Source organism: Syngnathus leptorhynchus, chromosome 21 (genome assembly GCF_054491065.1).
Source record: "Syngnathus leptorhynchus isolate UIUO chromosome 21, UIUO_Slep, whole genome shotgun sequence".
Lineage (NCBI taxonomy): Eukaryota > Metazoa > Chordata > Actinopteri > Syngnathiformes > Syngnathidae > Syngnathus > Syngnathus leptorhynchus.
This window is the reverse complement of record NC_141215.1, coordinates 5010350-5026181: the sequence shown is the minus strand read 5'-3', so window position 1 is coordinate 5026181 and position 15832 is coordinate 5010350. Positions and strand designations below refer to the sequence as shown.

The 15832-nt window shown below is 46.6% G+C and overlaps 4 protein-coding genes across 15 annotated transcripts in view; 3 read left to right on the top strand and 1 right to left on the bottom strand.

Annotated features, from left to right (window-relative positions):
• Positions 1–239: 239 nt before the first annotated feature.
• On the bottom strand, positions 240–2433 carry alg10 (ALG10 alpha-1,2-mannosyltransferase). Its single transcript, XM_085902830.1, has 3 exons — positions 2089–2433; positions 1653–1850; positions 240–1595 (listed from the first exon to the last, which is right to left on the bottom strand). Exons 1-3 carry the CDS (start codon positions 2251–2253, stop codon positions 534–536), a joined length of 1425 nt encoding a protein of 474 aa, XP_085758956.1. The 5' UTR covers positions 2254–2433; the 3' UTR covers positions 240–533.
• Positions 2434–2481: 48 nt separating this feature from the next.
• Positions 2482–3541, top strand: tprkb (Tp53rk binding protein). The gene is made up of 4 exons (XM_085902831.1): positions 2482–2863; positions 2932–3054; positions 3120–3296; positions 3369–3541. The coding sequence occupies exons 1-4, from the start codon at positions 2723–2725 to the stop codon at positions 3453–3455; spliced, it is 528 nt and encodes a 175-aa protein (XP_085758957.1). The 5' UTR covers positions 2482–2722; the 3' UTR covers positions 3456–3541.
• An 85-nt stretch (positions 3542–3626) lies between these two features.
• trmu (tRNA 5-methylaminomethyl-2-thiouridylate methyltransferase) lies at positions 3627–5730 on the top strand. Its single transcript, XM_085902493.1, has 10 exons — positions 3627–3850; positions 3939–4104; positions 4185–4291; positions 4369–4491; positions 4573–4745; positions 4812–4865; positions 4936–5103; positions 5168–5312; positions 5387–5469; positions 5541–5730. Exons 1-10 carry the CDS (start codon positions 3769–3771, stop codon positions 5685–5687), a joined length of 1248 nt encoding a protein of 415 aa, XP_085758619.1. The 5' UTR covers positions 3627–3768; the 3' UTR covers positions 5688–5730.
• A 696-nt stretch (positions 5731–6426) lies between these two features.
• Positions 6427–15832, top strand: part of celsr1a (cadherin EGF LAG seven-pass G-type receptor 1a) — a 30976-nt gene continuing 21570 nt past the window's right edge. For all 12 annotated transcript variants that reach the window (XM_085902618.1, XM_085902617.1, XM_085902616.1 and 9 more), the window contains exon 1: positions 6427–10169. In XM_085902618.1, the coding sequence (XP_085758744.1) occupies positions 6638–10169 (3532 nt within the window). In that variant the 5' untranslated portion in view covers positions 6427–6637. The remainder of the gene's footprint in view (positions 10170–15832) is intronic.

The following is a 15832-nucleotide window of genomic DNA, read 5'->3' as shown; positions in this document are numbered from 1 at the left end:
CACCTCGCTGTGGCTCAGTTTGGTACTGATTATTTGGCACGACACCGTCTCCAGTTTAATTACTTCTTGTAAATTCCTGTGCAACAGCACCCCCAGTGGCTTATTGTGGTACTGATTTATCGTAAAATTAAACCTACATTATATTGTAATTGATCTAATAAATCATATATTTAAAATATTACAATAATACTATTATTTGAATTTTAATCAAATATAAGCGCTTAATAAACAAACACAGATTTTTTAAAATGTATTTCATTCCTTTTATTGATGACAGCAATCATATGTCGTTGGACAGAAAAAGAAAACCGTTCATGAAAAGAATTTGAGAATGAAATAGAAAAAAACAAACACTGAATTTGCAAGAAATACATACTGGGGGAAAAGAGTTCAAAACAACACAGTGGATAGAAAATGTCTCCTTGACTAGTACACATAAAAAAAGCTAATGGGTCTCCATAATGACAATAAAGCCACCAAAAATGAATTACATGATGTCGTGCAATGTCTCATTGCGCCTTCCTCCATTGAGTTCACCACATGAACCTCTGCGTGGCGGCGCTGTCCGGCCACCGGAACGTCTTGGCCACAAAGACGTAAATGGTGACGGCGTTGACGGCCGTGTACAGCAGCAACTCCAACGCTAGCCTGGCCAGGGACGGCAGGGGCATGTGCAGGCGGTACATCAGGTACGGCACGATGAAGTAACGGAACTCCAGGAGCTTCTGCGGGACTGTGGCGGCCAGGAGACACGTCAGGAACGCCAAGCTCCAGAAGAGCGATCGCGCCTTGAGCGAGTCCAGGAAGTGCCAGCCGGCAAAAATGTACACGGGGATCAGGAGGAAGCGCAGCATCTCGTGGCTTCGGAAGAACCTCTTCCACACGTAGAAGGTGAAGTGACGATTGTCAGCCAGCAGGTACTTGTGCACGGCGGTGAACTTCCACACCAGGAGGACGGAGACCACGGTGGCCACGAGGAAGAGGACGGGCTGCTTTTTCATGGCTTGCAAGAAGCGCCGCACGCGGTGACGACACAGCGTGATGGGCAGGGAGAAGAAGAGGGCGAAGGAGAGGAAGTAGAAGAGCTGCGGGAAGTTGAGGCAAGCTTCGTGGTTGGCGCGGTCGCCCACCACCACGCCGCCGTTTTGCCACAGGAAGACGAAGAATCCCGTCGCCACCAGGGCGTAGGGCCACGCCGCCAGCAGCGCCGCCTTCAGGTGCCCGGCTGAAGTGAAAAAATCCACACTGAAAAGCACAACCCGTTTGGCGCCGCTGAGGGAAAACGGGACCTGAAAGGCAGCCGACTTGTCGTCAGACTTTTTGGAATGCGCCGCCCGCCACGCCTCGTCCATATGGGCGGCCACCAGAGTGCCGGCGCAGAAGGCCAACCACACCATGTTGGTCTGGCGGAAGAGGACGGCGCAGGCGCCGAGCAGCGCCGACGCCTTGTGGCAGCCGTGCAGCGTCATGAGATACGTGAAGAGGATAAAGAAGGTGGACCCGGCGTCCGTGTAGTAGAGGAAGTTGAAGAAGTACAACACCGGGAAAGTGGACAGCGACAGGGCCGAGAGGATCCGCCTCGTAGCCGTTCGCGTCTGCAAGAAAAGCTTTTTCTTTTACAGTCAACTCTGAAAAAGATATTCGAGGCTCACCTTCTCCTTCGGGTGCAGCTTGCAAATGAGCCGGTAGAGCAGGTAGAGATTGCCGCAGTTGAAGAGGAGGTTGATGAAGCGCAGCATGGCCGTGGAGCACACCACGTCGCCAGTCATGTCGGCCAGTCGTACCACTGGCTTGATGATGCCCACGGAGAACAGGTAGAGGCCCGGGAGAGTCGTAATCATTGGGTCCCACTGCACCAAAAAAAAAAAAAAAAAAAGGGGGGATGAGAGTTTGCAAGTGTCCATAATTATCAGTTAATTATCTGTACTAGCATCTCTTTCTAATTATTTATTTGCATTGTAGAGAAGAACATGAACACGAATTAGGGATGGGGGGGGAAATCAAGTGGTTTAATTCAGTTGTCTCCGGATTAGCTCCGTTAAGTAATCCGCTAGTTACTATAGCATTTAAGAGGATTAATTACCCTACCTGGTTGAATTTCCCGTGGCAATAGTTTTGAGCTTGGGGCACATGGAAAATCTCGTCCATGTAAGGTTCTCGTTGCTCTCGGGTGATTTTAGAGAAGAGCAGGCAAGACACCAGAAAGTTGGTGCTGCACAATGCGGTGAAGATGTAGCCTTCATATTTATCCATTTTCCAAACGCGATGTAAAACGCAATTGCTACTGGAAACTATCTGTGAAAGATGCGAACTTTTCGTTTTATCCGCATTACTAGAATATGCACGATTGAAAAGCACCTAAAAGTAAGAGGAGATGCCTATTGTTTAGATTGCAGGTAGAAAACGGAAGCGCTTTTGTTGACGACGGCGAGCAGTCCGTTACAAAAATAGGCTCGATGTGGTAACATGTACGAGATATTTGTTGCAAATGTGTTTGGACGTCGTATTAACATGTAACCAAGCTGAAAATACGTTTGTAATTTTATGTCAGGTTTTAGAATTGTGCACAGAATGTAATTTCTATTTTAACAAAATTATTTTTGTAAATTAGAGTTACCCAAATGCGTTCTTCCGGTGTTTCGGTATTTCCCCCCCCCTATGTTTCCCTCATGTGCAATGTCAATTTCTCTTTATTGTGCTCATCATTGGTCTAAAAAAAAACATGCATGTATCTCAGACGCTGGAACTTTACCCCGAGCTCAATGTCACGCAAATTCTTTTTAAAGACGTGCAAAATGCCGCCGAGCTACGGCAAAACGCCATGGATGGGAAAATAAAAGGTGCCCTGATCAAGCCAACTATGGTGAGTTGAAACCTTTGCTGAAATATGTGTCATGCAGCTTTTTAAATGAGATTTTCCCTTTGCATTAGCTGGTGAGTCCTTTCCAAGTTCTGGTGGCTGCAAATAAGGCTGTGCACTTACACAAACATAATCAAATGAAGACAAGAGGCTTGTTTTCAGAGATCATCTTCAACCTGTCACCTACTAATAATGTAAGTTTGCTCTTCATTCATACAAACTGCTTGTTTGGATCCGAGCAAATTATTTCTCTGTACAGATCTCGGAGGCCTTTAAAAGATTTGGCATCTCGGACGGTGATGGCACCGTCCTGGTGGTCTTGGTCCACACCAAAGAAGAATCCCACCTTGTGAGTGACATGGTGACCAAAGTGGATGGAGTGCAGATTCCAGTGGAGGACATATCATCCTTGTCAGACCTTGAACAAATTAAAAAGGTACTGTTGGATAATGGATACATTTGTCCCAATGAATGTTTTTATCTTTCTAATTGTCTTGTTTTTTTTCAGCTGTACAAAATCAACCCAGAGGAGGAGAAGTGTGGAACTCTTCTGGATGCAGTTGTATGCAGAATGGCCACTAAGGATGTAATGTAGCTGACATTTGTCATTGTCAGATGCAAACAAAAAAATGCCATGTTGCAATTTACTGTATTTGTTATAAAATGATTTAAAAAAAGAAATCAAGTACGTGATTTTCTTCCTTGACTGAGTAAATTACACACCTGTCAGGCGATACGCGCTTTGTCCCCCGCCATCTGAAAGAAAGGTTCCGCCATCAGTATGGTTTCAAGCCGGACAGTTATCCGCAAAGGACCACAACAATGGCCGTCGTCCCGAGTGACTGATGAATGTTTAAGGCAATTTCTTTTACATGTTATAAGTTTGTGAGCGGAATTTGTCGAATAAGATGGGTGTTATACGGCACGTCGTTTGTGCCATGTCGGGCGGCGTCGACAGCTCTGTCGCGGCTCTATTGCTAAAGAAAAGAGGTAGGTCGAAGTCACATTGACAGGTCACTTTATTAGGTACACCACTACCATTACCAAACAATACAAACTTGAATGTTTCTCATTCCAGGCTACAATGTGACCGGGGTTTTCATGAAGAACTGGGACTCCCTGGATGAAAGTGGGGTGTGCAGCACAGAGAAGGACTGTGAGGATGCCTACAAAGTGTGCCAGATGCTGGACATTCCCTTCCATCAAGTGTCATATGTTAAGGAATACTGGCATGAGGTTTTTAGGTATATTCGAAACATCAACATCCATGTTATAAGTGCCTTTTCCTGCCTGTCTAATTGTGGTCTTCTGCACCTTTTTTTAGTAATTTATTAAAGGAATATGAGAAAGGAAGAACCCCCAACCCAGATATACTCTGCAATAAGCATATCAAATTCAACCATTTCCACAAGTATGCCATCATAACTCTAGGTATGTTCTAGTCTACAACATGGGTGGGTAACAAAAATATAATAATCTGACCTTTTTGGGTGCTTTTTGGCATGTAGGTGCTAACGCAATGGCAACCGGCCACTACGCTAGGACCTCGCAGGAAGACGAGGAGGTCTTCCAGCAGACCCCCAAAACCGGGCCCCTGGTGCTCTTCAGAAATCGATTTGACGTCCGAAACCGTACGCGTTGCCCGCCCGCCTTCCTTCTTCATTCCCACTTTTTGCACCCTAATTCTCCTCACCGCTCTGCCCCCTTTGCAGCCGTGAGACTGCACAAGGGGGCCGACCTCGTCAAAGACCAGACCTTCTTTCTCAGCCAGATCTCCCAGGATGCCCTACGGCAGACCGTGTTCCCGCTTTCCGGTCTCACCAAGGACTTTGTGAAAAAGATGGCGGCTGAAGCGGGCTTTCACCATGTGCTGAAGAAGAAAGAGGTGACTCAAAATAAGAGCTCGCATAAACCACATTTGTGTTTCATTCATCCCAATTTGTTATTTCAGAGCATGGGCATCTGCTTCATTGGCGAGAGGAACTTTGAAAACTTTATTTTGGAGGTAAGGGAGCATTTCTGATTTCCTAAACTGCTCATGATTTATTTGTCAGTCAATATCTTTTCGCCCTCAGTACCTCAAACCTAAACCTGGCAACTTTGTATCCATCGAGGATGGAACTGTAATGGGCACACACAAGGGCTGGTTCACCTTGACGCTGGGCCAGCGGGCACGGATTGGGGGACAGAGGGATGCCTGGTTTGTGGTGGACAAGGATATCAATACTGGCGATGTGGTGGTGGTAAGGCGGTCAGACTGTTCAAATATCACTCGGTCGATATTCCTTCAAATGCCTTTGGTCTTAGGCGCCGTCGACCAATCACCCGTCTCTTTTCCGCGACATCCTGCGGACCGACCGCTTCCACTGGATCGCCGAGGAACCTCCGCCCCAACTGGTCCGGACTAAGATGATGGAGTGCCATTTCCGCTTCATCCACCAGATGCCGCTAAGTGTGTATATTTATTGATAAAGAATTTCAATTAAAAAAAAAAACTTAGTCAACATCATTTCGATTGCTTTCCAGCTCCCTGCACCGTGACGCTTAACATGGACGGCTCTGTATGGATTTCACTTGCGCAGCCGCTCAGAGCTTTAACGCCTGGACAGGTAAAGAAAAAAAAAGAAATCAATGCAACTTTTCAACTGTTTTCATACAGTTTAGCAACTCCCTCTCTCAGTTCGCAGTGCTCTACAAAGGTGACGAGTGCCTGGGAAGTGGTAAGATTACCCAGTTAGGGCCCAGTGACTTTACCATCCAGCGAAGTCAGCGTTTAACAGCTGCTCGGCTCAGTATAGAAAAGAAGAAGCCAGAACCAGTCAGATGACACGGCCTTGTATTTAAAAAAAATAAAATAAAATACATGAAAATGGCCTCAAAATGTGAAACAAGTTCTCTTGTAAATATAATGCAGATATAAAGCATAAAATGCTATTTTAGAACATGTAACGCAAAAATAAAGCAACTTGTTAAGAAAAGAACTTTTTTTTGCGTTGGTGTGCATCTTTTGTCCATCGCGTAGTGCTGTTTCACAAGCTAAACTCCGAGTTGGACTTAATTGTCGCATGTTTCATATTTAATTAGATGAAATCAAATACTGTGCACGGTAAATGTACATTGCAAAGGTCATATTTCACTTTGAGCCTCATAAGATTGCACATTACAATTTCTGAACAATATCAACCATAGAAAATTAAAAAAAAATTTTTTATTTCAGACATATCTAGACGGTAAGTTTCCTAAAAGAGAAAACAACTCTTTTGCCTTATTTAAAGTGATTAGACTTTTTCCTCAATGCACTTTGAAGAACTTTTTCATTTGTTTCAGTGAAGTTACAAAGGCAGCAAGGTTCTTTTAAAGTGCGTTAAGGAATTGAAAGCCTACCTCAACTTTTTGTCATAACAATACACTTGTGCGCATTGGTCACCCGGTCAGAGACACTTCCTAAATCTCCATGAGAAGAAGGGGCGGAGGGGGGGGGGAGACGCCCCTCTGTAAGCATCCCAGTGGGGAACCCAGCAGGTTTATTCTAATTTGCTCCTCAAGGAAGAGGAGGGTGTGGAAAAAGGGTGAGCTGCGGAGCCATTTTGTACTCATTTCAAACTACGTAAGCCTGGAGTGCGCTCCGTGGATCCACCGGCACGATGGATACGCAGCGTCTTTTTCCACGATGAAACTTCCAACATGAAGGATACGAGTAGAACGCGACGCCGGGAGTGGGAAGACATCCTCGGATGAGATTCACTGCAATTCACTGGGATTTGTTATTTGCCAAGCATGGTGCTGTGGAGCGCGTGGATTTGGGTTTTGGTCCTGCTCAACGCGCCGCCTGTGGCGTGCTTGCAGCTTCACCTCACGGAGTCTTTACTACCCGGGAGCGTTTTGGCAAACCTGTCCGCTGGACCGGGATGGACGCATAAACTTGACAGGGCTATGTCTCCCGAATCCACACGGAGTCTTTTCCAAATAGACAAGCGCAGTGGAATTATTGAACTGTCACGAAGTGTGGAGTGTGCGCGCACGCGTCTCAACCCCGCGCCCGTGCACTTCAGAAGCACCTCATTGACTTCTGGAGATGTGATCCTAACGCATCTGAACGTATTCGTCCACGGACAGGACTGCTTTATTAAATACAGGAGAAAGACATTTCAAAGCAAGCCTGACATCCACATTAAGCACAATTTAAACCTGAAGGAAACTTCCTGCCTTCTTATGGGTGATTTGCTATTCAATGCTGCAGAACTTTTGCCTTCTTTAACAAAAAGAGACTATTTGGACACAATGTGCACGGGACAGCGTTTGGCTGCACTGTTTAGACACGGGGCTTTGTTTCTAGCTGATAACTTGTGTCCCGAGAGCATGAGAGCGCAGCCCGAAGTGGATTTGGAATGTCTCCTGCACACCTCTGGAGGCAGCCGGCTCAGCCTGCTGCTCACATTGCGGTTTGGAAAATTGCCTAGACATGGATCTGTGTCGGAAACCGTTCATGGAAACACTGGGGAGTCCACCCGAAGAGGTAAACGGCAGGTGAACGTGTCCCCGCAATTCCAGCTCCCCAACTACCAAGTGTCCGTGCCTGAAAATGAGCCAGCCGGGACACAGGTCATCACCCTCAAAGCCACCGACCCAGATGACGGCGAGGCAGGTAGGCTGGAGTACAGCATGGAAGCCTTGTTTGACAGAAGGTCCAATGACTTTTTCACAATCGACTCCCAGACGGGCAGCATCACAACCATTCAGGCATTGGACAGAGAAGTCAAAGACACGCATGTCTTTAAAGTGACTGTTAGTGATAATGGCACGCCAAGAAGATACGCCAATTCTTACCTGACCGTCACTGTGAGTGACACCAACGATCACAGCCCCGTGTTTGAGCAGACAGAGTACCGGGTTACTATACGGGAGAATGTAGAAGTGGGCTTTGAAGTGATGACCATCCGGGCTAACGACGAGGATGCCCCCGCCAATGCTAATATGGTCTATAAAATTGTCAACGGCAACGGCGTCAACTCCATCTTCGAGATCGACCCACGGAACGGCCTGGTGAGAATCCGAGAGCGGCCCGACAGGGAGACCAGGGCGTATTACCAGCTGACAGTCGAGGCAGACGACCAGGGCAAAGAACCGTGTCCCCGCCGAGCCACCGCCACCGTCCACATCATTGTCGAGGACGAAAATGACAACTACCCTCAATTCAGTGAAAAGAGGTACGTCGTGCAGATCCAAGAGAACGTGGCCATCAACACCAAAGTCATCCAAGTGGAGGCGACAGACAAAGACCAAGACAACAATGCTAAAGTTCATTACAGCATCATCAGCGGCAATGTTAAAGGTCAGTTCTACATTCATTCCCCAACTGGCGTGATTGACGTTATCAACCCTCTGGACTATGAAATGGTTCGAGAGTATAATCTGAGGATTAAGGCACAGGATGGTGGCAGGCCTCCTCTGATCAACGGCACTGGGATGGTGGTAGTCCAAGTGGTGGACGTGAATGACAATGCCCCCATGTTTGTCAGTACACCTTTCCAAGCGACTGTTTTGGAGAATGTCCCCGTCGGGTACTCCGTCATTCACATTCAAGCGATCGATGGCGATTCGGGGGAGAACGCCCGGCTGGAATATCGTCTGACAGACACCGTTCCTGGTTTTTCGTTCACCATTAACAACAGCACCGGGTGGATTACAGTAGGTGAGGAGCTGGACCGAGAGACCACCGAGTTCTACAGCTTTGGGGTGGAGGCCAGAGATCACGGAGTCCCTGTGATGTCGTCCTCTGCCAGCGTCACCATCACGGTACTTGACGTTAACGACAACGTCCCCACTTTCACGGAGAAAGTCTACTCGCTGAAGATCAACGAGGACGCCATCGTGGGGACAAGCGTGCTCACGGTGACTGCTCTCGATCGGGACGTCAACAGTGTGGTGACTTATCAGATCTCCAGCGGCAACACCAGGAATCGCTTCGCCATCACTAGTCAAAGCGGTGGTGGTCTCATCACTCTCGCCCTCCCCCTGGACTACAAACAGGAGCGCCAGTATGTGTTGACAGTCACAGCCAGTGATGGAACCCGATCGGACTCTGCGCAGGTGTTTATTAACGTGACAGACGCCAACACGCATCGGCCTGTCTTCCAAAGCGCTAACTACCAGGTGATGCTCAATGAGGAGCAACCAGTGGGGTCCACAGTGGTGGTGATTAGCGCGACGGATGAGGACACGGGAGAAAATTCTCGCATCACATACATTATGGAGGACAGCGTCCCTCAATTTAAAATCGACCCGGATACCGGCGCCATCACGACCCAAATGGAGATAGACTATGAGGACCAGGCTTCCTTCACCTTAGCCATCATCGCTAAAGACAATGGCATCCCTCAGAAATCCGACACCACCTATGTGGAGATTATCATCGAGGATGCTAACGATAATGCTCCTCAGTTCCTTCGAGACATGTACCAGGGGAGCGTGTTTGAAGATGCACCTATCTACACCAGCGTCCTCCAGATTTCTGCTTCTGATCGAGACTCCGGTTCCAATGGCAGACTGAGCTATACATTCCAGGGTGGGGATGATGGAGATGGCGATTTCTTCATCGAACAGTACTCCGGTATCATCAGAACTGCTCGCAAGCTGGACCGGGAGAACGTTCCTGTTTACGACCTCAAGGCCTTTGCTGTGGACAGGGGAGTCCCGCCTTTAAAAGCAGCTGTTCCCATACATGTGGTAGTCCAGGATATCAATGACAATGCGCCAGTGTTTGAAAAGGATGAGCTTTTCATTGATGTAGAGGAGAACATTCCCGTCGGGTCCGTTGTAGCTCGGATTACCGCAACAGACCCTGATGATGGCACAAATGCTCAGATAATGTACCAAATAGTGGAAGGCAACTTTCCAGAGATTTTCGAGTTGGACATTTTCAACGGCGACCTCGTCTCCCTCATCGATCTTGATTATGAGACCAGAACAGAGTATGTCATAGTGGTCCAGGCCACCTCGGCTCCGCTCGTGAGCCGGGCCACCGTACACATTCGTCTGATGGACATGAATGACAACCTACCGGTACTGAAGGATTTTGACATCATTTTCAACAACTATATCACCAACAAGTCCAACAGTTTTCCATCAGGAATAATCGGGAGAGTACCGGCTCATGACCCGGACGTGTCGGATAAATTGCGGTATACATTCGAATCCGGGAATGAGCTCAATCTGCTCTTGCTAAATGAGGACACGGGGGATCTGCGTCTCAACAAGGCCCTGGACAACGACAGACCGCTGGAGGCACCCATGATCATCTCTGTCACCGGTAAGACCCCTAAGTCAGAGTTATTTCTGTTGATATTTTGAAACAATGTCAAATGTGTCTGCGGGGTGAGGGTCCGAATCAATTATGCTAACTGATACGGCGGCAGGTTTTTGTTGTCTTGACAGTACGTTCAGGAAGTGTGCTGCAGGCTCTTTGCGTGATCCGGTTCAGCTGCTTTTGTGCCATTTGGGTGAAGCGTGTATTGTGTAGAGGTGGATGGTTGAGGTCGTAAAATGTGCTATTTGGAGGGCTTCCACATAGCTGCTTTGTTGTTGCAGTCGTAATTTCGTGTCAAATCTTTGGTTCTCGCCCTTCGGGGAAACTCGGTGTTGTTTAGCTCCAGAAGCAGACTTTGTGCTTGAAGAGTTAAAGATTAGACAACTGCAAAGTGCAAACATGTGGACATCCCCACTCAACCAACCCCGGTGTTGGCAAGCACACACAAGCAAGTGTAGCAAGTCTCATTAATCAGGCAGTCAGATGGGATCAATCTAATACCCTGATAGAATAAACTAGCCAGTCATCTGCTGACAGCTGCTTGCTCAACCTCCTTTGTCTTGCTTCATGTTAACCCCCCCCCCCCTCCCCTTTTCTTGCTCTCTGCTAAAGTTGGCAAACAGCCCAACCCAGCTAGATCTCCTTCACTCTTGTCATCTATTTCCTCCCAAAGCTGAGCAATGCCAGCATGGGAAACATTCAACCAGGCTTGCATGCTCGGTCTTAGGGGCTTGTTTGGTCAGGATTCAAGAACTGCCTAGAAGAAACTTTAAGGAACTGAGACAATGGTGGTGGTATAATGCACACATCAGGTGGTGGAAGTCTTTCACCTTGTTTGAGCGGTGGTGTTGTTTTGCTAAGTGACTAGCTCCCTGGCTTTGTCTCAAACAAAAGACACACTGTCCTTTTTATTACCCTTAAAGACAACCCATCGAGGGTCCAGGGGTGGGTGAGGGAGGCTGACCTCAATAGTTCCAGACCTTATAGCCCCCTCCCACTTGATTCAAAACCCCCTTGCCCTCCTGTTTGTCAATAACAGCTGACAGCTCTTTGTGTATCCCTGACAACAGTGATGACCTCATGATGGTCCCAAAGGGGGCTCCATTAGTTGTTGCCAGTGCCTTTTAGACCTTTCTGGGTGACTGGTTGAGGGTAAAGGCACAATTTCTATACTAGGAATTAGTTGGAAATTAACTTTTTTTAATTGGACTTATGTTCCTGCTTTTGTTTTGGTGCTCATAAGGCCTGGGAATGTTTCGCCCGAGCACGATTCCTTCCTATCTCTCCTGAGATACACTCTCTTAACACATTGAGCTAGCCACAACACTGCCCCATCTGTACTCGCGAGATAGAGCAAAAGAGTGCCCCGTTAGCCAAGGCTTCTGTGTTCTTTTTGTTAAAGCCCTTATCTCAGCTCGTCGAATTTCACATTCGAGGGGTTCTGGAGGCGATAATAATCTGCCGAGGTCTCCTCACTGTAATGCACCTTGCTTGCTTCTACTCTTGCCGCTCTGTTTTATCTGGGTTTTTAAAGTTATGTATTTTGAATATTTGCATGCACCTGGTGGGAGCTCCTTGCAGTCTGTATAAATTTTGATGTGGTAAACTTAGAAGATTAGCAGTGATTGATGCTTTACTGTCTTCTGATCTTCTTCTCTATGGCCTTGTTGAAAGATGACGTGCTGCTACATGCGCCACCTCCCCCCCCCCCCTCTCCATTCTTTTCCCCCTGTGGGGCTTGACTGCCATGCATCTGGTTTGTCTTTTAATCCTTCTCAAGGAGTTGCATAGCTCGGCTTTTTTTTTTCCCCTGTTCTCAATGGGCACCCCCCTCCCACTACCACAATCCCTACTTTCACTCTCTTCTTTATGTTTGGGATCTACTAAGACGTTAGAGCAACAAATAATTAAAATTCTTTGGGTGGTATCTGAGATTCCCGATATGCTGTGAGGTTTGCCAGTTGTGTAGTGTTCAATTCTTGGCATTTTTGGCACGTATTCAGAAAGATAGTTCCTGTTTTCTTTACTGTCTGGACGTCAAGAGAAATGTTCTGACCCAATACATCCAGACATTGGGGCGTTCCACCTGTGAGATCAAAGTGACCCCGAACTGCTCGGCACACAACCTCTCACCTCCAACCGATGTAGGTCCTGCTAATGAGGGGGCTGACCATAACAGATGTCAAGCCAAACACCTCACAAAAAACTTTGAATTTAATATGTGTGTCCTGAATGAACTGGACATTTTTGAAATTCTGAACCAGCAGAATGTCAAAGATATTCCTGTATTTCTTCACGGACCATTACCGACCCCTCCCTTGGTTTAACCATCCCAATGTTCTTGTTCCTGCCTTTTGACTGCATACTTGTCTGCTCAAACAAGTTCACCAAACTCGACATGCCGGTATCTTAAAGCAATTGTATTTTTCTTTCAAATACACCGAGAGTGAATTGTGTGTTTGCCTTCAGGCTGCAGGTTTGAAGTGTAAATACCAAGTGACCTGGACTGGTCACTCTGAATGCTCAATTACAGGCCAGGATTGAAATTAGAACACCACAAACCGGATGCATCCATTTTCTGTGCAAAGGTCAACTGGTCAGCAGGAAATCTTCGTTTTGGGGCCGACTGGCGGAAAGTGGATGTTCCAGTGAGGTGTTGTCTCGTCATGCTAGCGTGTTTGCTGTGGGGATTTCAAAGAGCGGCGTTGTTTGTTTGCAAACGTAAGGGCCTTAGGCCAAGGGGGAAAAGGTGAAAGGTGGGGAAGGGGGGGGGTATGTTTTCAGAAGGTTCTACCTTCATTGGTCTTAAAGATATCAATACCTTTACTACTTTTGTTGCTCTTTACTTGTCTTTTCTGCTAAAGTACCATAAATGTGTCTGGATCATCTACATCGATTTCCCCACTTAGATCCCAAAAGGTCGTAACCTGAAACATATTTGCTCTCACTCAAACGACACAGTGCTCTTCTTTGTTTTCACTCACCGCTGATAACATTTCAAAAAAAGGGTCTGTAAGCGCTTCACGAGTGTGACATTACAAACGTGGCGTGATGACTCGCTGTAGGAATGTTAAGTAATGGCAAAGGGAGCAGGAGGAGGGCGGGGGCTGACTTTACAGTATGTCAGCAGACTGAATGACAAGTGTGGGAAAAAAATAATCCTCAAATAGTACATGAGGATTTAATTGAATGGTTTTGGAGTTCATGGATCCGTGAACACAATCTTATGGCATTCAAAAGAAACCATCCAAAAAAATGTCCTTAAAGAATCTGCGCTACTGTTTTGACCTTTCAACTCTTGGCAAGCAGACATTGCCCTGAGGTGATGAGATTGTTGTCTCAAAGGGAGGAGTACCCATACAGTTGAAAGACTCTGGACAAGCTCAGTTACTGACCACTGTTTCCATGACAGCTAGTGGAACATTCACTGACTGTTTATTGGTTCTGAATTTCTATTGGCATTGACAGTGAAAGTTTCTGAAGCGTCACCTGGTTTTTCAGACCAGTAATCTGTCAGATTTAATTTTTAAGTGTATACCAGTAATGAAAGATCAAGCTGTGGATGAAAGCTGACACTGTGTAATGACGCCGTCTTTAATTGGAGCTTAAATGCTGATCTTCTCGTTGATCTCGACGGAGAAATGTCGGTGACAGCTGTGCCGCCCGTCAGGCGATATTTGTTTTCCTTCAGCGGGCTCGCCGATGCTATTGCTTTTTGGAACGATTATCCTCCAGAATCTTATTCCAGGCAGCTTTTTGAAACCTCTATCCAACCCTGCAGGCCTCATATTTTATCTTTTCAGAACTGGAGTTTACGTTTAGATATATTAGGTTCCCCTTTGGACGACTTTGAAGTGACGTTTTTATTTCGGCAGCAATGACTCGTGTGTGTACAAGAGATGTTTTTTGAGCCCGGTCGACCTCAGATGGCAGTTGAACGTCTTTGCCTTGCGGTGTCGAGGCCAAGTTTCACACACGGATTCCTTTGCATCTTTTATCTAGCGCACAAAAAAGCACCCAACCCTTCCAAAAATGTCTTCAGTTTCACATCTATCAAAGCAGATAGGGCTTTATCCTCCCGCTTGAGGTTTTTTCTTCTCAAATCTGGACATTGCACAGTGTAAATTAGATTCCCGCAATTCTCCTGACACATTTTGTCAAGGCCCACAAGCAGCCCATACAATGCTTCTCTGTCTCCAGGTGAAATTTGAAAATGAGTTGCCTGCTGCTGTCTGTCATCCCACATCTCTATATCAAGTTAGCGCCTGGTTCCTTAAAGGAAAATAGCTTTCCCCTGACTTCCAGACAGTCATAAGCACTCTGTCACTCATGTTCTTGTCGACTGTCCAAGTCCCTCGCCTGATCATGCGTCAGCTCCGATTCAAGACTGACCATCTGAATCGTATTGGTTCTGTTCTTCGGCATCATCGTAGGAGTCGAGTAAGGCTCCCGAAGTTCCTATCATTAATACATCCCTACTTCCGTTATTGTTCCTGCACACTGATGTCAGCTCGATGTAACACAAGAAGCGAGCTGTTGCGGTTTAGCCTCGAGGCAGTGATCACACACACGATTCTTCGTACGTTATATGCCCATCCATTCCTGCACACGGTAGTCACTCATGTCGTTTTGGGGGGGAGGGAGGGGCGGAGGGGCTGATGCGTTAAAATGCCCTGTTATTACCAAAGGGATGACAGAATCTTTGGGCACATACCTTTGACACTGTGTAACTGATACGCTCTCTCTTGAACTCTTTGTCTTCCTGATCTATCATAGCTTCTACCTCTCCCACTGAATTCTGATTCTCTTCTGCATTTGACTCAAATTAAAGGTCCATGATAGAATACAACGGTGGCCCGATTCTAATTATATATCGTGCTGTAGACTTACGAACAGACGGATCGAGCCACCCACATTGAGGACGCGGCGGCCTGTGTGTATCACCAAGCCTTCCACCACAGGAATGTCAAGAAACCTCCTTATAATTGAAGCGGCTATAAAACGTGGGTGCATGTGCTGTCATGCTCGTATGACGAACAGTTTGGTTGAGCTTTTTTAAAAAGATGTGCCAGTATGAGAATTTCCTTGCGGTGGTAAATATGATTCGGTGAATCGGATGGTCGCCCGGTCGAACGAAGTCAACAAGACGAACATAGCAGCTTTTGGTCCGTGGGGATTCTCAGTCCTCCAGCTCATGGTAATCCGCAAAAGATGAAACAATGCAACTGGACTCTTCTCCGAAATGTTTATTCAGTTCTAAAGTCAGTTCTAGTTGTGGTTATATGGGAACTCCACACCTAACATTAAGAATTGAAGACGCCTTTTGGAATGTCTTCAACGACTCAGAGAGTTCAGCTGCCTCGATTACAACTTTTGTGGAAGTTACCTTTTGGTGGTGTTACATTATGACCCCCGTTTCCAAAGTTGCTTCTCTTCTGAAAAAAGGATTCCGACATGTCATGACACCCCTTTCAATCAATTTTTGAAATGTTTTTTTTTACTTTTTCCTGATGGATGGACTTCACGTGTGAAAAACTATAAACGTGTCTCGTCTTTGGGGCGTGTCTATGCAAGTTGTTGAAGTCGAAAGATTTACCGTTCTTCTGCGCTTTGAAAGGATCAAGCTAGTCTGAGTGAGCTGATGAAGAAAGCTTGAGGTGACACCC

Excerpts from the sequence above, each read along its gene's own strand:
- tprkb (XM_085902831.1), top strand. The coding sequence starts at position 2,723 with ATGCATGTATCTCAGACGCTGGAACTTTACCCCGAGCTCAATGTCACG. Across the intron at positions 2,864-2,931 it reads CCCTGATCAAGCCAACTATG|CTGGTGAGTCCTTTCCAAGT; the intron begins GTGAGTTGAAAC and ends CCTTTGCATTAG. Across the intron at positions 3,055-3,119 it reads ACCTGTCACCTACTAATAAT|ATCTCGGAGGCCTTTAAAAG; the intron begins GTAAGTTTGCTC and ends TTCTCTGTACAG.
- trmu (XM_085902493.1), top strand. The coding sequence starts at position 3,769 with ATGGGTGTTATACGGCACGTCGTTTGTGCCATGTCGGGCGGCGTCGAC. Across the intron at positions 4,866-4,935 it reads TTGAAAACTTTATTTTGGAG|TACCTCAAACCTAAACCTGG; the intron begins GTAAGGGAGCAT and ends TTTCGCCCTCAG. Across the intron at positions 5,313-5,386 it reads CATCCACCAGATGCCGCTAA|CTCCCTGCACCGTGACGCTT; the intron begins GTGTGTATATTT and ends ATTGCTTTCCAG.
- alg10 (XM_085902830.1), bottom strand. The coding sequence starts at position 2,253 with ATGGATAAATATGAAGGCTACATCTTCACCGCATTGTGCAGCACCAAC. Across the intron at positions 1,851-2,088 it reads GCCACGGGAAATTCAACCAG|TGGGACCCAATGATTACGAC; the intron begins GTAGGGTAATTA and ends TTTTTGGTGCAG. Across the intron at positions 1,596-1,652 it reads AGCTGCACCCGAAGGAGAAG|ACGCGAACGGCTACGAGGCG; the intron begins GTGAGCCTCGAA and ends CTTTTCTTGCAG.